Source organism: Bidens hawaiensis, unplaced genomic scaffold (genome assembly GCF_021521415.1).
Source record: "Bidens hawaiensis isolate Kalapana, Puna unplaced genomic scaffold, B.hawaiensis_p1.1 tig00029595_1, whole genome shotgun sequence".
In the NCBI taxonomy this organism is placed as follows: domain Eukaryota; kingdom Viridiplantae; phylum Streptophyta; class Magnoliopsida; order Asterales; family Asteraceae; genus Bidens; species Bidens hawaiensis.
Window position 1 is genome coordinate 128,992 of NW_027494896.1, and position 23,650 is coordinate 152,641.

Consider the following 23,650-nt stretch of genomic DNA (forward strand, 5'->3'; position numbering starts at 1 on the left):
CAGATAACTATTTGTTTGTTGAAGGTCTGATAAAACAACCATCATATTTTAGTTATTTATTTATATTTATTTTATTAAGCTCAAGCCCTTAGAAAGAAGATCAAACTTGACTCATCACAAAAGCATCTCACAAGCTCAAGTAAGCATCAACAACTACAACCTAATTCATCCAATCCATTCATTAACAAAACCTTCAATCACACACACACACACACACACACCTCTACGATGTCTCAGTACATGAAGAAAGACGACGATCGTGACGAAGACGGTAATCGTTCGAACAATTTCTTCGATACAGTTATTATTATTGATTTATTGGTTCCTATTAATTACGCACAAGTTAGATTATTAGTTTCAGTTTTAGGTCTAATTTCAGTTCCGTTATATCGTTGCGATAATATTAGTCGAAAGCAGTTATTATAACTGTTCGTTCTCGTAATTACGCACAGATTAGATTATTAGTTTCAGTTCCGCTATATCGTTGTAATAGTATTAAGTTAGATGATATCAGAAGTTGCTTGGAACTGTATGATTAGTTGATCTGGTAAGGTAAGCTTTGGATGTAACGAACTAGACAATAAACATTCGTGAGTTAGGTTTAGGTTTAGTTTCAGCTCAGTTATTATAATCGTTCGTGTAATTTCGTCGATACGGTTATTATAATTGTTCGTTTTATTAATTGCACGAGTATTACATTACTAATTGCAGTTTTAGGTCTAATTTCAGTTCCGTTATATATCGTTCAAATCCTCACTAACTAATTTCACTTCAATTCTCATAATCGTTCGTGTTATTTTTATTGATACAGTTATTATAATTGTTCATGCTATTAATTAGGTGAGAATTAGATGATTAGTTTCAGTTTTAGGTTTAATTTCGGTTTTGTTATATATATCGTTGCAATAATATTAGTTGAGAACTTGATATGATCAGAAATTGCTTAGAACTGTTTGATTAGTTGATTTAGTAGGCTTTGGATGTAACGGTGAATTAGGTTTAGGTCTTCTTGTACGACTTGATTACGCGATGAGATGATTTACAGTTCAATTTTAGGTTTACGTTAGTTCCGCTATGTTGTTACAATAATATTAGTTGAGGTGATCAGAAATTGTTTAGAACTGTTTGATTAGTGGATCTGGTAGGGTTTGGATGTAACAGTATTGGCATTTGATGATTTAGGTTTAGGTCTTCTTGTACAACTGATTCAGATAGCATTGATGAAACTATAATCCAGGTTTTAGATCATTGTGATTTAAGCCTGGAAGAGAAGATATTAGAGAAATGATATATGTGCACTTCCAGGCAAACACAGTTTACAAACGTATCCTGTAGGCATAATTACACGGTTTAAAAAAATGGAAGATGACATAGTCATGTATAATTTACACACTTTAAATAAGTGGAAGATGATATAGATCTTTCAATCTCAGTTACCTAATAGTTATTGAATTATGGGATCTTAAACTATGTTTTTTGTATTTGACATGTGATTTCTTTGTTATGTGCTGCAGAGTACTCTCCCTTTCTTGGAATTGAGAAGGGAGCAGTTATTCAAGAAGCCCGGGTCTTCAATGATTCTCAGCTAGATTCAAGGAGGTGTTCACAGGTGATTGTTTTGTTCATCTCATATGATTCTTGCTATTAGGATTTTTTGATTCATACAAATGTGATTTATCCTTCTGTTGTCAGGTTATTACAAAGCTGCTTTATCTTCTAAATCAAGGGGAAACCTTCACAAAGGTCAGGTCTCATTCTCAAGCCTGTTTAAACTTGAAAGTCTAAACAGACCACATCAAATTGTATATAGATTTATGGATAGGTTCATGTTGAGATAGTTATATCATGTCACATAAGGAACAAATATGGGATGGGTTTTCATCTCTAGTTTGTGTCTTAAATCGTATTTGGAACCTTCCACTTTTAGTATAGACAAGCTTAAATCGTATTTCATCTCTTCACGTTGCGACACAAATGTTTCTATCTTTGGATTTCTCTCTCTCTCTTTTTTGGTTCTTGTAATATGGGCACCAAAACATGTTTCTAAACCCTGCAATAATTTACTTTTGGTTGTGTTTTTTTTTTGCATCTAAACTAAATGAAACAGAACACTTCCAATATACAAATTTTACAATTTAACTAAACAAGTAGTGTTATTACTAGATATCTTAGACTCTTAGTTCCTACGTATTTCTGTGGAATTGTGGATAATCATGTGTTTAAAGTTTATGGAAGTGTTACATGCCACATGGCTAATTACAGATGAGTTTGTTATACTTAGCATAGATGTCATATTTTGACTTTCTGTTAATATTTTTCAATGTAGGTTGAAGCCACAGAAGTCTTCTTTTCCGTGACAAAACTTTTCCAGTCTAAAGACGTCGGTTAAAGAAGAATGGTTTATTTGATTATAAATGAGCTCTCACCCTCTTCTGATGAGGTTATTATAGGATTATTGTAATCCTTTCTTTGCCCACTTAATCTTGATATATTAATGTTTGAATGACATGTTATTCTTGTTCACAAAAAGGTTATAATGGTCACAAGCTCACTCATGAAGGATATGAATAGCAAAACTGATGTGTATCGAGCAAATGCAATCCGTGTTTTATGCCGTATTACAGATGCAACACTTCTTACTCAAATTGAGAGGTACTTAAAGCAAGCTGTTGTTGACAAGAATCCTGTGGTTGCCAGTGCAGCTTTAGTCAGTGGTATCCATATACTCCAGGTACAACTAAGCATTTGGGAGATTGTGTTATGTGCAGTGTTCTATATTTATCTTCAAAGATATTTTTTTAACAGTCCTTACTTATTTTGCCTTTTCTTTTATTTGAAATTTTAGACAAACCCTGAGATTGTAAAAAGATGGAGTAATGAAGTACAAGAAGCAGTTCAATCAAGGGCTGCACTTGTACAGTTTCATGCACTTGCTCTACTCCACCAGGTATGAAAACATTGGCCTTATGTTGATTGGATACCTGTCATTCCCTTTCTCGCTATACCATGTTTTTAAACTTATATAATTAGCAATTCCTTGTTAAAAAATAAAAACTAAACCTGCTTTAACTTTCAACACCTGTTCTGTTTGTATAAGAAACTTTATATATTTGCAGATAAGACAACATGATAGATTAGCTGTGAGCAAATTAGTTACCAGCTTAACAAGGGGTTCGGTGCGTTCACCTTTGGCTCAATGCCTGTTGATTCGTTACACCAGTCAGGTATTGTTATTAGTATTGTTCTTATTTTAATATTGCTTTTACAAGGTACTGGTTGATTAGGTTCCGACTCATTATCGCGTGTGTGATTGCATTTTTTTTAGGTTATTAGAGAATCAAGTACGAATAATCAAAGTGGAGAACGCCCATTTTATGACTATCTAGAAAATTGTCTCCGCCACAAATCAGAAATGGTTATATTAGAAGCAGCAAGGGCAATAACCGAATTAAATGGTGTTACTAGTAGAGAGTTAACTCCTGCAATTACTGTTTTACAGCTTTTCTTAAGTTCCTCTAAACCAGTACTTCGGTTTGCTGCTGTTCGCACATTAAACAAGGTAATTACCATTCTACCTCTTTACATGTTATATATTTTTTGTTTGCTAGTTTTCCATGGCATTTTTTCATGTGACTTGCCTTATTTCCCTTGTGATGAACATAAAAAATGTATATTAGTGGTCTTCAGTTAAATTTTACTTCTAGTGTAACTTCTGTTGTGCTACTTGTGTGTAATTGGTTGTAAATTCAAGTTCTTGTTTTTGCCTCAGTTAGTAATCTTATCTTTTAAAAATGTGCGACAAACTTTTTTTTCCTATTTAATATAATATTATTTTTAATATAATATATCTATTGGTATTCTTTCTAATATCTTATATGTCTGCATTATCTAGGTGGCCATGACCCATCCAATGGCTGTAACTAACTGTAATATCGATATGGAGAGCTTAATCTCAGACCAAAATAGAAGCATTTCTACCCTTGCAATTACCACACTCTTGAAAACGGGCAATGAATCAGGCGTTGACCGTTTGATGAAACAAATTACCAACTTCATGTCAGACATTGCTGATGAATTCAAAATTGTTGTGGTTGATGCCATTAGATCTTTGTGTTTGAAGTTTCCCCTCAAGTACAGATCATTGTGAGTATGTTTATGGTCTTTTATATGGTAATGTATACATAGGTCACCCAAATTATTCAAAAGTTATCATTATGGACCCCCAAATTTTAAAACAATTTTAGAGTTCTCCCAAGCCCCAAGTTCTCCCGATTCCGGCTTTGTGAATGACAGAATGTCCATAAATTAAAAGGCATTTCTCTTCTGAAGTTGTAAAAATGACAAAAATGCCCCCGAATGTAGTTTGTACAAAGGAATCAACTCTAGATGGATTTATAAAACACACATACATATATTTAGTGGTATTTTTGCCATTTCACAATTCTAGAAACAGCAAAAGCTTAAAATTTAAAAGCACTTTTTCATTTTACAAATCTCCGACTAGTTATTTTTTTCTCGGAATTGACATTAATGAAACAAAATTGATAATTGGATGGCATTAAAGGTTTATTTTATTTATTTGTATTTGGGTTTGGGTGGGCCATGTACCTGTTATCCCTACTTTTACCTAAAGATGAACTGTATAGCATGACTGTGACTCACAAGCATTTATTTTTTCTTAATTAAGGATGAATTTCTTAAGCAATATCCTGAGGGAAGAAGGTGGATTTGAGTACAAAAAAGCAATCGTTGATTCAATCGTGATACTCATAAGGGACATTCCAGATGCAAAAGAAATCGGTCTTCTTCACTTGTGTGAATTTATCGAGGACTGTGAATTTACCTACCTATCAACACAGGTAAGTGGTTGAGACTTCTGTTATTGGGGTAAATAGGAGTCTAGTAAGCTGTTAGAAAGGCGCAGAAAATGTAAAATCAGTTAGGACCCAATTGATTAGTTCTTGTTTCCGAGAATTTTTCAGGTCAAACGTTATGTGAACCTAACTCTTATAGTTAAACCAATTTAGGTTAGTGAGTCATATAATATGATAGGCACGAACTAGCACCATTAAAGACCAAAAACGTTATTTTTACAGGTATAGATAGTTAAGTTACACTGGTTTAGGTGGTGGGGTAGAAAATGGCAAACTTTGTTAGTCACTGTCTGCTATCTGATATAAAAGTAAACGAGTTCTATTTTTCAAACTCAATAAACTTCAGTTTCTAACTTATGTAAAACCATTGTTTACATGTTGATATAATGGTAGAATCACAAAAAATAGAATGTACAAAACGTTGAACGGAAGTAAAGAAATGGACTCACCTAGGACTGGAACGCATGATATATATATAACATACAAAAATCCACTATTCATTTTATATTTGTTTGCATATTAATATAAATGTAAGTCAACATGTTGCTATAGTAGTACTAAAACATGTTAAATTTCTGTAAACTTATGATCAGATTCTACATTTTCTCGGTGTGGAGGGACCAAAAACTGCTGATCCTAGCAATACATAAGGTACATATATAACCGTGTCATCCTTGAGAATGCAACGGTTCGCGCCAGTGCAGTAAGCACATTGGCTAAGTTTGGTGCAGTGGTTGATTCTTTGAAGGTAACTTTACTTGCATCTTTTTATTGTTATATCAACAAGGTGGGATGATATAATTTTTGCCACTAATATGGACTTGAATTCGTATACTTGATTGCAGCCCCGTGTATTCGTTCTTCTGAGGCGTTGCCTGTACGATAACGATGATGAGGTTAGTTACATTTGTAACAGTAGGTTTTCTTGTTTGTACATAGTAAATATGTTGACCAATTTATGTGTAGGTACGCGACAGGGCTACACTGTATTTAAACACTCTTGGAGGAGACGGTTCGGTTGTTGAAACTGACAAAGATGTAAAAGACTTTCTCTTCGGGTCACTAGACATCCCGCTGGTTAACCTAGAAACTAGTTTGAAGAATTATGTAAGTGACTGCTCTTAATTTTTTTTATTTTGTTAATGATCTTGTCTATCAAATTTATCCATTTTTATTATTTGTTTATTACTTTATTTGCCAATATAGGAACCTACGGAAGAACCTCTTGATATCAATTCTGTTGAGAAAATATCTGCTGCTGGTAATAGGCCCAATGCTCTTGGTGCACCACCACCAGCCCCCGCTTCCACAGTTGATACATATGAGAATCTGTTATCGTCTATTCCGGAATTTTCTACATTTGGAAATCTTTTCAAGGTTCTTTGATTCCACATAATCTTATAAAAAGACAAACTTGTTACCTGCTTTTTATTGTGATTTTGTATGCGGTTTGACATATGTACAGTCATCAGCCCCCGTGGAGCTAACCGAAGCCGAAACAGAATACGCAGTAAATGTTGTGAAGCACATATATGACAAACATGTGGTGTTCCAGTACAACTGTACAAATACTATACCCGAGCAGTTACTGGAAAATGTAAGTTTAATTTATAGAAAGCTTAATTTAAAATAAATTGAAAATCTCGCGTCTTAATCATGGATATCTGTTTTAGGTGGTGGTTGTTGTAGATGCTTCAGAAGCAGAAGAGTTTGCTGTGGTGGCAACCAAGCCATTGAATTCTCTACCATATGGTGCACCGGGTCAAACGTTCGTAGCATTTGAGAAACCCGAAGGGGTCCCAGCTGTCGGTAGATTTTCTAACGTCTTGAAGTTTCTTGTTAAAGAGGTAATAACTAATAACTTCTCATCTGATGTTATATATTTTAGGGTCAATTTCATATGTACCCATACAAATATTGAAAATATCATATATACCCATGCAAAACTAAAAATATCGTATATGCCCTTACAAAGTTATTAATATATCATATATACCCAGTTTAATAAAAAAAAATTAAAAAATGATCATATTACTCTAGTTTGATTAGACGTGATATAAGGTTTTACAATGTAGACCATTCGATGTGATAAATCTTCGAATGGTTTGCAATATAGAAGAAGTGACGAGAGATGATTTGGTTGTCATTAAAGGTGAGAAGCGTCAATTAAAATTAAAATAATAACATAGGGTATAAACACATTATGTAATAAAAAGGGGTAGAATGGTCTATTCGTAAAAATGGGCATGTATGAAAGTTAAATTTTTTGAAAAATAACGGTAAAATGGTCATTTATTAAGTTATTATTAATTAATAGGGGTATATATGATAATTTGATTGTGTTTATGAGGGCATATATGATTTTTTAGTTACTTTGTAAGGGTATATATGATATTATAAGTTTTGCTTGGTTATATATGATATTTGTAATGTTTGTAAGGGTATATATGAAATTAATCATTTATTTTATTATTTAACTATGAAAAAAGATTTGATATTTGAACTTATTGGAATTTGCAGGTTGATCCATCAACCGGTGAGGCGGAGGAAGACGGTGTTGAAGATGAATACCAACTTGAGGATTCGGAAATTGTTGCAGCTGATTACATGCTTAAAGTTGGGGTTTCTAATTTTAGAAATGCATGGGAAAGCCTGGGCCCGGAGTTTGAGCGAGTTGATGAATATGGACTTGGCCCGAGAGAAAGTTTGAGTGAAGCTGTTAATGCTGTTATCAATCTTCTTGGCATGCAACCTTGTGAGGTACGTTTATGTCGTGGAGGTGCCAGTTTCGGCCATTTGAGATAAAAGTATAAAAACACAACCCAAATCGACCCGTTCATAAGAAACTGGCCGTAACTTTTGATCTCTTTGAGATGAAGTCATGAATCATGACCAAGATCGACCCACATTCATAGACAAACGGGCCTATGAATGGGTCGATTTGGGTTGTGATTTTTTACTTACATCTCAAATGGGTTGAAAGTTTCGGCCCATTTTCTTATGACCTGTCGATTTGGGTTGTGTTTTTATACGTTTATCTCAAATGGGCTGAAAGTCTATTTCTAATGCATGCAATTGACCCGTTCATAGAAAATGGGCCGAAAGTCCGAAACTTTCAAACATGATATAGATTGTCCCATTTATAGGCAGACGGGATGACATTTTCAACCCATATGAGACAAAAGTATGCAGACAATCCAAATCGACCCGTTCATAGCAAACGAGCCTATGAATGGGTTGACTTGGGTTGGGTTTGTCTGCTTTTATCTCATATGGGCTGAAAATTCCGGCCCATTTGCCTAAGAACGGGTTGATTTATTGTGTTTTTTTATGTATATCTCAAACGATGTGGAAGTTTATTTTCTAACCTACTCCATTAGAAACCTTAAACCCGATTATTACTAAAGTAAAATTTGTTTTTTTTAATATAAAAATTTTCAGGGCACTGAGGTGGTTGCAGCAAACTCAAGATCACACTCGTGCTTGTTATCGGGCGTATACATAGGCAACGTGAAGGTACTCGTTCGTCTGTCATTTGGAGTTGATAGTTCCAAAGAAGTGGCAATGAAACTTGCAGTTAGATCTGAAGACGAATCCGTTAGTGACGCAATTCATGACATAGTAGCCAATTAGTCCGCTTTTATTGAACATTTTTGCCAATTTGACAAGATCCGACATACTAGTTTGTTAAGAAGATATAACGTTACTCGTTTTTGTGTTTTAGTCACGTAGACATTGATTGAGTGGTTTATAAGAAACTTTATGTTGGTCTTTCGGTATCAGACGATAACGAATGTTGATGTTTTAGGTATGACGTTTGAATGTTTGACCTTCGATAATTTGTTTGATGATTTTGATAATTCTCGTCTTGTACCCAATTATAAAACAATATCCTACGCTTATCGAGTACGTGTTACTCGTTATCTATCAAGTTTGTTGGTATGACCACAAGCCTGATTATACCTTCTAATCGTAAATCATCGGTTAGATGCAACGTGATCTCAAAATCAACTAAAAACCGACTTAAAGTACGATTATCCAAGTAAACTTATAGAACTGTCAAGGGTTCGGGTATACAGCTAATCCAACACATATAACTGTGTTTCGAACTTTCCCTTTAGGTGCACGTTCCTTTACCGTAGGTTTTACTAACGAATCGGATTTTCCCTTCAGGTACATTGATACGTACCTGTTCCCGCCTAAACCCATGTTACTGAATAAGCGGGAATAGTTTCAATTTGTGTTAACTGTTGATATTAATATTAGAATTTCTGCTTTTGTTGAGTTTATTGATGTTTTAATTATTAAATTTATGGTTTGTTAACCTTGTAATATGGAGATCACCCATCTCGAATCGGGTCACTATCCATTTCAATTCCAGTAATCAAGTTCTTAATTCCTTTACCATAGGTTTTACAAACGAACCGGTAGGTTTTAAGCTAAGCCGATGAAACCCACCCTACGTTTATCTCTTCCGTTTACGAACCAACCCGTTTTTTAACTAATATAAATCCTTAATTTTATTCTTTTTATTCAAAATCAGTATTATAAAAACACAAGTAAAGTGTCAAAATTGTCTCTGATGTTTGTTCAATTATGCGTTTTTCACCCAAATAGTTTTTTTTTCAACCGGACCCTAGAGGTTTCTCATTATTCGCTAATATCATCCAAATTGTTAACCTCGTTAGTTTTTCATGTCAAATCAGGGGTAAATTTGAACGAAAGTCGCATAATGATTACATGTACTAAATGTATAATTTTATTTCCATTTTTTATAAAACCTATGATCACTCCACAACAACATCCTATTCAATGGAACCACACCATCAACACCCCTATGTTTCAAATGCAAATGTCTAACCTTAATCCTCTTATCCAAACTAAACCCAAAATACATTGGAAACTTATTCACTTCCTCTATCCCATCTCTCTTCATATCCTTCACCAAATACAAATACTTCACCTTCAAATTATTCTCAATCCCATACCCAAAAATCGCCGGAAACCGCCCACAAACCCGACTCGCTTCCTCTCTACTAAACCCAACCCCCTCCAAAAACCTCATTTTCTCTTCCAACTTGTCAACTCTTGAATTCAACAAATGCGCATTCAAGGTACTCGCATTGTTCAACCGCGTAATGCCCAAGCTTTTTAAATACTCTAAAGTGGGTTTTAAACATGATTCCGGGTCTGACTCGAGTAACTGAGGGCATTTTAGTATTAGTGTTCTGGCATCTTGTGGTGACGTTGATAATTCGACCGTTAGGAAGTTAAAAACCGAGGTGATCATGGTTTGGTTATACGTTGGGGCGAAGACGTTTGGGGCGAGGAATGCGAGGCGTGGGAGGTCGGGTTCGGAGAAGCCTTTGGATTTGAAGAGTTGGATGGTTTTGAGGAGGTGGGAGATGGTTTGTGGAGATGGGGTTGTGGTGAGTTGCGGTTGGAGGATACCGAGCGATTTGAGGTAGCGGATATCGGTCCGGTTGGATGTTTTGAATTGGAGGTGGTGGTGGGGTGGAGGATGGTGGTCGGAGTAAGAGCAAAGGGTTGGAGTAGGATGGAGTAGAAGGTGCATGGATGGTTAGTTTGTGGTAGTTTTGAAGATAACATTGTCCACTGTTTTGTTAGTATTTATATTTTGTTTTGTACTTTTTATTTTTTAAAGAAAAAGTAATACTCTCTCGTCCTATTAAAAATGTCTATATTTCCTGTTTTTTTGTCTCATTACAAATGTCTATTCTTAAAATTTATTAGCTAATTTCCAAATTTACCCTTAAACACACACGACTAACATTAATAAACAATATTGATGGACCCACTTTCCAAGGGTATTATTGTCATTTAGTAAGAAAAAAAATAATCATTCAATTCACCTTAAACTTTTCCATGACACTTTTAATGAGACGGAGGGAGTAGTATCTAAAGTTTTGTTTTTTTAAGGGTTGAACTCTAGTTTTTGCAAGGTAACACTAGAGGTGCACAAACTAGGTATTTTTAGGAACCGGAACCAGGTAAGAACCAGTTTTGCGTATGGTCAAAAAAAGGGTAGGAACCGGTTCCGGGTATAGTCGGGTATTTGACAGGGGTTTTTTCGGGTTTCGAGTCGGGTACGGTCGGGTTTTGACCAGGTATTTCCGGTTCCGGCAGTTCTTGGTCGGTTCCGGTTCCGGTCCAAGTACGGCTCCGAGGAGAAATCCTATACCAGGCAGGGCTGTTCCCTAGTCGAGCCAGGGTGGTTTCGAGCTTGAGCTCGAAATTAAACGAGGCAACTTAGCTAGGCTCTAGCTCGATTTTGAAGTTAAACGAGCGTAAGATCGAGCCAATGAGCTGAGCCATGACCCGAGTCGAGCTTAAGTCAATTTTGGCTCGGTTACAAAAAATGATCCAACTCAGCTCAGGTTGTTTTATATCAAGTTTTTAGCTAGTTTTATTCAAGCTTTTATCGAGCGAGACAAGAGCCCAAGCTTCGAGCTGCGAACTTTTTGAACAGCCCTAATACCAGGTCGTACCCACGGGTCGGCTACTGGTAGGAACCGGTTCCGGGTCGGGTCCAGAACCAGGTATTTTGTGCATCTATAGGTAACACAACACCAACACCTTTACCACCACACCAAAGGGCTGGGGCAAAAATTAAATTTTTGTTAATCTCCGTAACTATTGAACACTATAAACTTTTTTTAACGTTTTTTTTAGTCTATTGGGACAGGATTTCATTCGTCTCTAGTTATTTGAGACTTCAGGTCCGAGTGCACCTTTCGTGTTTTTGTACAATGAATCTAATGACCCAACCTAGGTAACGCAGAAGCTGTTTTGTTAATTTGATGTAGTCGATAAAACAGGCGAGAACGTCTTGTAGTTGATTTTGTAACGTTACATTAGTGGATTGAGTCAAGTCAAAAGAAATGCACGGACACATTTATTATGTCTAGTGTCTCATGTAGTTCTTATAACATCATGCTCCTTACTAAGGACGTGTCTGTTAAGAGTTCACGACTTTTTTTTTTCCAAGCGGAGACTTCTGAAGTCATTCGTATCGAAATTACAAATGTGTCCAACAGAGTTCGTGTAGGGGAGTAAACGAGTCAAGTGAAGCTGAGCCCGAGCTCAACTAGGTAGTAAGTCACCATGATCTAAATGATATAAAAAATGCAAGACAATTATTGCATTTGTTTTCTGTGAACTATATATATATATTTGTCCATACAATATAATATTAAAATAGTTAGAAGCTTAAAACATAGTTTAGTGTTTTTTTGTTCACCAAGCATACTGATTCAAGATTATTGTGGCTAACATTTAACACATTCATTAATATAACCTCTGTAAAAAGAGAATTTTGAACCATTTCTCGATTTGTGCGTGTCATCCTTGCGCAGGGGCCATGTTAATCTTCTCTGTATCGTTCCAATTTATCAGATGTCCCCGAAAGGGCAATAATTGTCATCCAGCTCAGCTAATTATAGCATCTCTAATTTCTTCTTGTTGTCGATGTGGGACAACTGTTGTAGTTTCTTTTATTCTTATTTCCCTTTGAAAGACAACATCGTGCTTTATTTAATTACAACGGCCTTATAACCAAACAAATCCAACTATAACTAGTCACAAAGTACACATTTATAATCTATAATCATGCTAGATAAAAATCACAACTATTAACTATATGACTATATTTGTGTGCAATATGACAACCGGACTTATTCTCTTTCATTTTTATATGTAAGTGCATGGGACACGCAAACCATATTTGTGTACCATCATAATATATTCCTTTTATGAAGGATAATGGTAAACGACGACACAAACTCGCATTGTTTCATATATATTTATGGTTTCCTGTTTCTCATATTCCTTCGTTTGCCGTCTGTCTTTTAAAATTTAGTTTCATGATATGATTGTCAAAATAATGTAACATGTCTGTTATATCTTTTCCATCATATATGGATTTATTTATTTGTTGCCTACTTAGTTAATATGATGACCAGTGTATATGTATATGTTTTTTTTCCAAACCATATTTGTTCTTTTTATGCTGGTATTAATTATTGCTCTTTTTAACATAATGTTTTCTTACTAAACTTCAAAAGATAAAAACAAATTTTAACAACTACAAACCAACTATTTGTTATTGAAAAAAGGTTCCATTGCCGGGAATCGAACCCGGGTCTCCTGGGTGAAAGCCAGATATCCTAACCGCTGGACGACAATGGAAGTTATGATATCATTATCTTCTTATTTTTAGTAATGGTAACCAGATAGTACAATTAACACATTCATCATTGAGCACTTATGTAGTTAATACTGCATCCAATGAAAATGACAAAACGGAATATAAATACCAGAAACATAATCAGTTAGATGGGCAGAGTACCATGAAGTCACACCGTTGAGTTGAGCAAGCCGGTCTCAGTTATGTTGGGCTAAGTTAGTCAGAAGCAACTCAAGGTGCTTGCCAAAAGATGGATGTTGTTATTTTTCAATAATAAGTGCTTCTCATGTGGATACAAGGTTATTTTCTTATATGCATAGGATCAAAATGATGTGGTTTGCATAAATTATCAAGATTACAAATCAACTCTTGAGTCTTGACTAATGATGTGGTTTGTATATTCTGTCTGGTCGAGAGTCGAGGCCTTACCCTCAATTTTGTAACAGAGTTGTATACGAACCGAACGTTTGTGAACCTTTGCCGGAAATTTCGTTTATGTTTGCCCGTTTAATTTAACGAACATGAACAAATAATTTCATTCGCGTGTCACCTTATATAACTTTGTTTTCTTATTTCTTCAATGGACACATTAGACTAGCATGTCTTTAGAAATCTCTAGGATTGATATATTGAAGGAAAAATAGAGGTTTCATCTTTTAAAGAAAGCAACGAGTTCATGAAAATGGAGGCTCAAGTCTTGGTTTTGTTGGTATGAGTTTACGAGCATGCTTGGTATTGAGTTTGAAAACAACTTATTGGCTTATTGATTTTTTCAAAAAGCAATAAGTTAAGAAAGTGTGTGACAATCACAAAAAATCTTTCTTATTTCAAATTTTTGAAAGGGTTAAAAAGTTGTTTTCTAGAAGCCACAAATTCTAGGTTTTCAAAATGTTTTTTTTAAAAGCCAATAAGTCAATAAAATGTTTTGAAACTCAATGTGTCATTAATATTAATGTGTCATGCACTCATACCATAAAAATGATACATTTTTGTCTACCAAGATTCATGTAGCACTAAAGGACATTGGTAACAAGGAACACCTCACACACCTCTTCATTCTTGGGATATGATGCCTTCATATTCACAATATGTTTTACATTAAGAAGAGCCCAAATAGTTCACATGAATTTGATGTGTCTTTGGTCTTTAGATTCATGTATTTTGATAATGTCTTTTTGTATATACATATTAGATGACACATAACTAAAAATCGTATACAAACTTGTCATCGTATAAGTCATGCTATACGTATTAAATTGTTTAGACAGACGAAACTTTGTGCTAAACTCATACCCTTTATTACAACAAAACCAGTCCGGGATACAAGTTTTCGACTCTTTGTGGTCCAACAATGTTTTTGTACCAAATACCTACACTACTTCAAACCTCAATCAGCACTTATTAGTTATTATTATAACCCACTCAAAGAGGATACAAAAATGATGATGCATAAGGAAACAATGTGGTACAACCTTAACATTACCAACAAACTTGCCGATTAACCTCCGGAATGCGAGACAGGGGTTGTAATAAATTGGCCGTCTTTGTAAGTGTGAAGGTACATTTGCGGCATTGCATGTTCCGCCTGCAATAACACCGTCACATTGTTCTTGAGAAAAAAAAAGATGACAAATTCGACCACACATTCATGTATTCAATTTTTTTAACCCAAAGATGTATTCAATGAATAACAAAATCGTGAAATTCACGATTTTGGGTTTTGTTAGTGTTTGTGCAACCTTTGGGCTTGTTCTATTTAGGCCCACGAGATGTTTTTCTTGGGTGAGCTAGTTAGAAAACCTAATTTTAGTCTATTTATATCCTATGATATAAATATAATATGTGATGTGGCTACGCATATTGAAATAAGTTTAGTTGCAGTCCGTAGATGTAGGTCTCCCTGCTGAGACCTAACCATGTAAAATTCTCGTGTCGTGTTACTCGTTATTATTTTCGGTTTATGTGTAATATTCGTTGTTCGTTTGTGTGTGTTGGTTCCGTTGTGCCGTTTCGTTCCTAGCAGGCTTGGTATAAGCGGAGTCCAGTCAGTTTCAAGTCGAACCCGTGAACCCGTTTAGCTAAATGGGTCGGGTTCATTCTCCGTTGGCCCATTTAACCTATTTTTTTAAAATGTGTTTTATGTAATAAATTGAATTGGTTCACGTGTCTGACACAATTTTCGGGTTCGTTTTCATGTCAAAAGTCCAGGTAAGACGACCCGTTTAACATCCATGGGTCAGTTGGGTTTGACTAATGGGTCAAATGGTCAACATACCTGATCAGCATCAGGATCTTCAGCAGGTACCAAAACATTAACTTCAGTTGCCTTAGAAGTTGTGATAGAAGATTCTAGAGAATCTTTGCTCAAGTACAGCTGGCAACCTGATGTGTTATCTATTGAAATAGTTGGTGCTGAACCCTGTAATCACCCACATTGAATAATATGAGATTAGCTTATCTAATTGTTTTGGTTGACCAATTATTGCTTTATGCAATTATGCATGTACAGATGCAGTGGCGAAGCTTGGATGAGAACGTCACCCGGGGGGGGGGGGGGGGGCTCAAAATGTGTAAAAATATCATAAACGAGGGGGGGGGGAGCAGGGCTCAAATTTTTGGTAAAAAATCGGGTAAATTTACATCACGTATAAAATTTCCAGGTGAAAAACAGGTAAATTTACACTACTGCGCAAAAAAACTGAGGGCCCTGGCCACGTTAGATTTATATAATAAGAATACAAGTAAAATATATACCTGGCATTGCACCTCAAGACTGCTGCAATTAACAACCTCAAAAGCAGCAACAACATCCTGTTTTTGAGAGTTTTAAAGAGTCAATGATCATATACTAGTATGTTTTAAATCACAAATTTGTCACTGACCGTGAATACGACGCCCATTTTAGTGCATTTGTCAACAGTTATGTTGTTAACTTTCCCTGCATAAAGTAATTACATCTCTTAAACACAAAACATAGACAATAAGAACACGGATTATTCGATACAATTCAAGCAGGTAAAATCATAGAATATACAAAGATTGTTAAAGACAAGACGAGTCAAAAAGACCAAACGGGTCAAAAGTTTCTTGACGCATATTCATGTGCGCATAATGTCCTAAACCGTTTTTATTAAAAAAAAAGTTATACACTTCTCTTGAGTGATATAGCTTATAACTATACTTCATACATTAATCATTACAAAGTTTGATAAAAGGGAAAAAATTGTGTGTGGGTCGGCACGGCCCGTTTAACCAAACACATAAAATTACCAGTTTTGCCTGTTACCTTTGACCTGAAGAACTGAATCTTTGCATCCAAAAATATAAACTGTCTGCTTTGGATCACAATCATCAATCGACAAATCCTTCGCGCCAATTTGATTCTCAACAACCCATCTGCATAATGTGTATTCAAGTTAATAATCTGGTGTCAATTTCTATAACAAAATATTTAAAAGTGTTTATAAATGTACCGACTTTCGACCCATTACAAGCTCAAATTTTGGAGGACCAACTTTAGCAGCCGCTGCGACATTCTTTTTAGGTTCTTTTTCAGCCGAACTCACAAATCCTGCTCTATCTGTTCGGTTTTTCGTCTTCATATCATCTGTAACTTTCTTTAATCCTAAACACATGAAATTCAGTTAGTTAACTATATAACGGAACTAGAAACAAGCAAACATAGGCATGTAAAAAAACACTAACAAGAGCATGTTCGTGTTCATTCATTTAACTTTAAACAAACACGAACACTTAATCGAACACATATTTTGTGTTCGTGTTCGTTTGTTTAAAATCTAAACGAACAGTTCACGAACATAAATGAACAAAGATAAACAAACATAAATGAACATATATGAAAAAATGTGAATGAACACAATAAAAAACGAACGAACATATATGAACACAAATGAACAAATATAAAACCATTAAGTAGATAACTCTTCCATATAATGTTTCATTATTTGCTATTAATATGTAAACGAACATAAATAAGCGGGCATAAATGAACATAAATAACCGAACGAAACATGTGTTCATGTTTGTTCGTTTAATTAATCGAACACAAATATTTTGTTCATGTTCGTTCGTTAATTTATTAAACGAACTTCCCGCCGAACAGTTCACCGAACGTTCGGCTCGTTACAGGCCTAAGCAAACGGATATAAAAGAAAGCTACCTGCAGTAACGGGCTTTGAACTAATTTCTTGAAAAACAGCAGACATTCCTTGTTTTGGAGCGGATGAAGATGACGATGCAGTTGATGAGCTGGCGAGTGAAGCTGGTGGTGGATTTGGAGCAGCTGGTTTAGAAGACTTTGATGGAGCAGATACAGTTGCTCCTGTTGCACTCCATACGGGTCCTAACGGATAGTGAGTTTTAACATAATCCCTTAACCCTGGTACATAAAGTTCCTTCAGAGCTCGAGTCCATTCCACGTGGCTTGGATCTTTGTTTTTGAATTCTACCAGAACCTACAATCAACAAATGAATAAATTCAATATACTTATTAAAAAAACCACCCTCAAATAGGGCCTCAATTTACTCCAGTTTATAACTATTAGATAGAATATATTAGTTGATCACTGTATTTCTATATATAGTTGATCAATAATACATAGTATCTCACGAGATTTTCATAATTCTATATATAAGGATATTATGAAAACCCCATGAGATATTATGTATTATTGATCAATTGAAAGGAAACCGAAATACATGTTGAGGATTATGTAGATTATGCAACCGGAATTGAAAGGAATCCGAAATACATGTGCAAATTATGTACTTTGTTGCATTAAGGTAAAAAAATCCGGTAAGAAGGTTGCATTAAATTGGTTACTAATTGCATATTTTGGTAAGAAATGGAGATTTTAAAAGCATGTTACAATGTCAAAGAAAATCATATTGCATACTATGCATGGACATTATAAAAAATGAGGTACCTTGTTACTGTAAAACTCAGCTGACTGCCAACATTCTTCAACATGTGAAATAGGCATGCTCATTCCTAAAATTACAAAAGATTCAATAATAGATAACTTTATGCAAAAGTGTATTTTTCATATAAATAACAAGATATGTCGAATAATATCTTCTAACCGCAGTTTTTCCCTGTATATGCAATCCATGCTAAAGCTGTGAGACTTTCTGCAACAGCTTTTAAGTGGTTGAAGAAATCAGAACGCGGTCCTTCTGTCATCCGAGTTGCTTCACCGAGTTTTTCATTTAATGGCTTGAGGAATTCACCCAATCCTCCAGCATCAGGTTTCTGAACAGTTGATATGTAAAACATTACACAAATTACTACAACTCACACATTTTGGTGATTTTGCATATTGAGCTCTTGACAAAATTGATTTATCAGATCCAAATAGTGCAAACGAGGCGAGCTACTCTAGATCGGATCGATAAAAAGCTCAAAATGAGCCGAGCCTTATCTAGCCCAAGCCTCAAATAAAGCTCGTTTAGTTTTCGAGCCCAAGCTTGAGCCTTTTAGAGTTGTATGGGAAGCTCGTTTAGGATTTTCGAGCCTTAAACAGCCTTGTGTATTCTTAAGTTTTACCTCTTTTAGACTTTTATGCATTAGTTTCTCACTTCACAACCTGGCTTTGGCCCGTTTAAGGTGCTGCAAACGAGCTCGATCCGATCTTAGACTCGTTTAAGATTTTCTCAAAAAATATAAAAATAACTAAAAAAACGAATTTAAATTAATTAATAATTTATTACAAACCGAGCTGAGCCCGGGCTTGTAAAAACAACTCACAAACCAAGCTTGAACTTTAGAAAAAGAGCTCGAAACAAGCCGAGCTCAAGCCTAATCATTTTAAATCAGTATGAATAATCTCAAGATCATTTATGTATGCATATATGACTATATGTATCAATGTATATATATCATGTGTATCTAATAGTCGTCTACACGACTAGTATGTTTTAATTTCGCAATCGCATTGCACAACCGAGCTTTGGCTCCTTTAAGGTACTACACGAGCTTGAGTTTGAGCCGAGCTTAGGCCTGTTTAAGATTTTCTCAAAACATATAAAAATAAATAAACCGTATATAAATTAATTAATAAATAATAAACAAGCCCAGCCCAAGCTTGAGAAAACGACTCACGCGCCTAGCTCGAGCTTTAGAAAAATAGCTACAAACAAGCCGAGCTCGAGTTTTTAAACAACCGATTAAAAATTGAACCTCATTTCATTCCAGATTCACTCATAAACATACCGAATACTTAAATATATGCACGAAAATACGTAAATAACATATCAAACAATATTATACAAACCTCTCTAATGTACATTTATAACTTTATATATCAATGTATGTATCATGTATGCATGTATGTATATATATCCAGTGCATCTAACATACACTCTACACACAACAACGAATCCGACTTTTATTTATTATTATTAATCTCGATACAACAACATCTTCTAATTAGGTATAATAATAATAATAACAACAACAACATACATAGCACGTACATTATACATTTACATATTATACATTACACGTAACAAATAAAACAATAACGAACCTGCGTTTGTTTGATCTTAACGAGCAGCTCCTTCTGCGCGTCAAACGCGTGACGGAGCACACTCGTGATATCCTTAATCTGTCCGCCGATCTTCTCGGCCGCATCGGACACTTTTTCAACGTATTCGGTGATCAGATCATCGAATGCGATGATTGACGGATCAGACGATCCGGATCCGGCGGTTTGCGGCTGCGAACAGCCGCGGGAAAAGGATTCGAGCCGCGTTACCGCGGCTTCGAGCCTTTGGATGAGATTTTCGGCCATGAGAGTGTGAATGTGTATGTGTGTGTTTGTTTGTGTGTATGAAGTGAAGGTGGTTATGAGTTTGTTATATGCGGGTTATATGGTAGATGTGAGGTGGTGGTGTGACACGTGGATTATTATTACTTAGGTTGGTGAAGAAACACTAATCGACCCCGGGCAGATTACAGATAATCTGGGGGTTAAATAGATATTTCCCACGAGGAGTTAGATCCGGCGAAGATGGTTCTTCTGATAACCTGCAAAACAGACACCGTGAGCTCGTCACTGAGAAGGGGGGTACCTCCTTGTGACCACCCTCCGGCATGAGAATCAGACTAGATTGCTCTTGAATATAAGTGTATATTAAGAGAATGACTAGAGCAGATATCAGGTAATATATCAAGATATGAGATATGAGATAAGATATAAGATAATCATACCATTCCAAGGTGTTGGAGTATTTATAGCCGAAGGTAGGTTTCCAAGAAGGTACAGCCGGTTGAATAGTGTTCCTGTTCTGCCAACTGTGGGCTACGCACATGCCATGCTGGTGGTTGGTGGATAGGCAGCGGCTGATAGTGACCAGGCCGGCTGTATACTATTCTTGTTCCACCAACTGCAGGCCATGCCATGCACGTCTTCCGACAGGTTGGTGAGTAGGCAGCGGCTAATAGTGACATACAGTACAAGAGCGTGCTGCTCGTCATACTGTTGTCAGTGAGCTGTCGTATCCTTGGTCAGATCTTTTGTCCATACCTTGTCAGGTACAGTACAAAATATCCTCCAGTATCGTACGGACTGGCTCATTTGGGCGGGAGTTCTCCCGGCTTGCTCACTCCTTCTTCAGGTGACATTACTGAATTATTTAAGAGTTAAGTGCCTTGTGCGTGTAGCTTTGCTGCGCAGGTAGCCTTCCCTGATGGCTTGTATCCGCAGCTGCGGGAACAGGCGGAGTACTTCACTATTGGGAGGCTTTTCCTGCGGGAACAGCTTGCGTACTGCGCGTAAGGACGTCACGTCTCTGAGCATGGTGGGTCCTGCAGGCCCAGTTGGTTTCTACGCAGACGTCCCTCTTCAAGGGGTTGCGAGTTTAGCCTTTGCGCAGACGTCCCTGTTGAAGGTGAGTCTTGCGGGTTCAACTGCGCAGACGTCCCTCTTTGAGGTGAGTCTTGCGGGTCCAACTGGGCTCTGCTGGGACCTACCTCTTCAAGTCCCCCCAGTCCAATGTTCTCATGAATTGTTAATAAGTGAGGTGAACTTTTGGACTTAGGCAAAGGGTTTTGAAAAGGGTTTAGTTTTAAGGTTTTCCATGGGGATTCTTCCCGCGGAAGTCCTAATGTCACGTGCAGAAATTCCCGACTTTCCTGCTTGATCTTTGGGTATGATGCGGGTAGGTCTGTAACCTCCTCGCAAGTCAGGAGCGTTGAGTCCCACTTGTGTAGATTCTCTATGAGGTATTGGTAGTTTTGAACATAGTGGTCAATTATGTTTAAACCACCAATTCCATCTTGGAGCTTCAAACAATCTAGTTCTCGACGTTCCCGCTATGCGGGGATGTTATTCCCGTTTCCGCAAGCATGGCCCAGAAGATCCTTCTTGGTTTCAATTCCCTGCGGAGTGCTAGGTATGTGAAGGGTTTCGCCTTGACACTGTACCCGCACTCGTCTTATAGTTACTTTACTTCCAAGGTATTCCTGGCTTCAATTCCCTTCAGGTGCTTAGTATGTGAAGGGTTTTGCCTTGACACTGTACTCGCACCCGTCTTATGGTTACTTGGTTGCCGAGGTATTCTTGGCTTCAATTCCCTGCAGGTGCTAAGTATGTGAAGGGTTTTGCCTTAACACTGTACTCGCACCTGTCTTATAGTTACTTGGTTGCCAAGGTAAGAGGTATATTCCCGCTTACTTTTGAATCTTTTTGAAATTCGAAGAGTTGGTGAAAGGATAAGAACAGTCCAAACTGTTGAAACGTCGTCCGACGGTTTCTTCTGACAGTGTCAGGACGTGCAGGAAGTTATGGCGACGTGACAGTACATGGTCATTCCAGACGCTTTTTCAGGCGCGTGGGCGCGAGTTTTCGGGCGCGTGGCCGCGAAATTTATGGCATGCGTCCTTTCGACAGCTGTTGCCAGCTTGGTCTTTGCCACGTGTCATAGTTTCATTGCACCTGTGATTTCTCTCTCTTCCGCATTAAATTCATCGCATTTATTGCGATGAGTATATAAAGGGGGAGAGGGTCCTTTGTAATCCACACTTTCACTTCTATCTTCTCCTTCTAAGCGATTTCCGGCGAGTATTCTTTCTGAAATCGTTGCCTTTCATCCTTCCAGAATGTCTTCTTCCCATGATGTTGAGGCTACTGCCGAGGAGTCTGACGTGTTCGTCGAGAATCCGTCGTCCACTTCCGATAAGGACGATAAGAGTACTGCTGGCGAGTGCCAGTGTGCTCTTCCGGCCGACCTCTATCAGTACGTCGTCCGGAAGTTCATGCTCGAGCCGTTCGAGCCTGAGTTTCCGGAGCCACACCAGACGGTGTACGATGCCCCCAAGGGCAAGATAGGGGTGTACGCTGCATTCTTCGTCTATGGGAATCTCAGGTTCCCATTGACGAAGTTTGTATACCGTGTTCTGGAGAGACACGGTGTGCATCTGACTGAGGTACACCCGATGGCGATCGCCAAGATCCGCCACTTTGAGTGGGTGTGCCTCATTCTGGGCGTGGAGCCCCACGTTGATCGGTTGATGACCTTCTATTCCTAGAGGTGCATCCAGGGGTGGTACACCTTGGTCAATCGGATCAAGGGTTTGAAGATCTGCGCTACCGAGCGCAGTCTTCGGTCGTGGAAGCGGGAGTTTTTTTATATCTCCGCTCGCGTCGTCCCCCTTGCGATGACGTTTAAGAATGGGAGAGCACTCCCCGCCCTTCACGCCCTCAACCACCAGGAGGCGGAGTGGTTCGCCAAGATCTCCCGGATCCAGACTCCGGTGTACCGCTTTGCGGAGTCCGAGATGGTGATGCTCGGGATGAGCCGGGTGTGGAAGGAGGCGTCACAGATTCCCATCGTCCTCGAATACGGTTTGAACTCTGTCCCTTACGGTATGCTCTGTCTTCTTTGTTGATATAGGTTTTTCTTCTAACTGTTTCTTTTTTTATTTCAGAGGGAAACGACTTGCAGTCTCTCCTGTAGCCGCGGGAAAGTGATGGTCCCGCTCGGATGGGTACTCGTGCTCTAGATGAGCACGAGTTGCCCATCCTTGAGCAAACGGCGGATCGGTTTGTGGAGGTCTACCCGCCAGGCCACGAGATCCTGAGCGCCAGGCGGCCAGGTAAAGAACTTTTTGACCCTCGCCCTCTCAATGCTCAAACCTCTGCGGGAATTCCTCTAATTTTGTCATCTTCTGATGAGGAATCCGCAGATGGTCCTTTATTGGCGATAAGGGGAAGGCGAAGGTTGCCTCCACTGCCGATCCGGGGAACCGGTCAAACTCGAGACCGAGAGCGAGGATGCGGCGGGGAACCCAGGTGGTGTTGAGACCACTGCTCCGGAGGCTGAGACGACTGTCACCTCCGAGCAGCCCAGGACGACGACGGTGACCGGTATGAAGAGGCCGGCTCCATCTGGTTCGTCCCCGCCTGTTCGCACCTTTAGGCTCAAGAAAACCCGTAAGTATAATCTTCCTTTACTTTTACTGCATAGCTTTCCACCATTATACTTATATCTTCTTTGTGCAGGCATGGATGCTACCGCATTCCGGGGTGGAGCGGGAGGTAGCAGTTCT

The 23,650-nt window shown here is 37.6% G+C and overlaps 2 protein-coding genes, 2 non-coding genes and 1 pseudogene across 5 annotated transcripts; 1 reads left to right on the plus strand and 4 right to left on the minus strand.

Moving 5' to 3' along the window:
• Positions 1 to 105: 105 nt before the first annotated feature.
• On the plus strand, positions 106 to 8,734 carry LOC143579051 (coatomer subunit gamma-2-like; annotated as a pseudogene). The gene is made up of 18 exons (XR_013143389.1): positions 106 to 271; positions 1,515 to 1,609; positions 1,693 to 1,743; positions 2,327 to 2,440; positions 2,531 to 2,731; positions 2,846 to 2,947; positions 3,117 to 3,224; positions 3,326 to 3,559; positions 3,893 to 4,143; positions 4,688 to 4,859; positions 5,468 to 5,622; positions 5,720 to 5,770; positions 5,841 to 5,981; positions 6,081 to 6,251; positions 6,340 to 6,471; positions 6,548 to 6,721; positions 7,395 to 7,634; positions 8,316 to 8,734. The product of XR_013143389.1 is annotated as a coatomer subunit gamma-2-like (transcript).
• An 894-nt stretch (positions 8,735 to 9,628) lies between these two features.
• LOC143579052 (transcription termination factor MTEF1, chloroplastic-like) lies at positions 9,629 to 10,465 on the minus strand. The gene has a single exon (XM_077062464.1). It carries the CDS (start codon positions 10,447 to 10,449, stop codon positions 9,634 to 9,636), a length of 816 nt encoding a protein of 271 aa, XP_076918579.1. The 5' UTR covers positions 10,450 to 10,465; the 3' UTR covers positions 9,629 to 9,633.
• Positions 10,466 to 12,204: 1,739 nt separating this feature from the next.
• LOC143579066 (U6 spliceosomal RNA) lies at positions 12,205 to 12,306 on the minus strand. The gene has a single exon (XR_013143390.1). It is a non-coding gene; the product is annotated as a U6 spliceosomal RNA (small nuclear RNA).
• Positions 12,307 to 13,010: 704 nt separating this feature from the next.
• Positions 13,011 to 13,082, minus strand: TRNAE-UUC (transfer RNA glutamic acid (anticodon UUC)). Its single transcript has one exon. It is a non-coding gene; the product is annotated as a tRNA-Glu (tRNA).
• Positions 13,083 to 14,578: 1,496 nt separating this feature from the next.
• On the minus strand, positions 14,579 to 19,892 carry LOC143579063 (cyclase-associated protein 1-like). The gene is made up of 10 exons (XM_077062473.1): positions 19,629 to 19,892; positions 18,184 to 18,352; positions 18,027 to 18,091; positions 17,261 to 17,555; positions 16,558 to 16,705; positions 16,367 to 16,476; positions 15,963 to 16,018; positions 15,835 to 15,891; positions 15,356 to 15,499; positions 14,579 to 14,665 (listed from the first exon to the last, which is right to left on the minus strand). Exons 1-10 carry the CDS (start codon positions 19,890 to 19,892, stop codon positions 14,579 to 14,581), a joined length of 1,395 nt encoding a protein of 464 aa, XP_076918588.1.
• Positions 19,893 to 23,650: the final 3,758 nt, after the last annotated feature.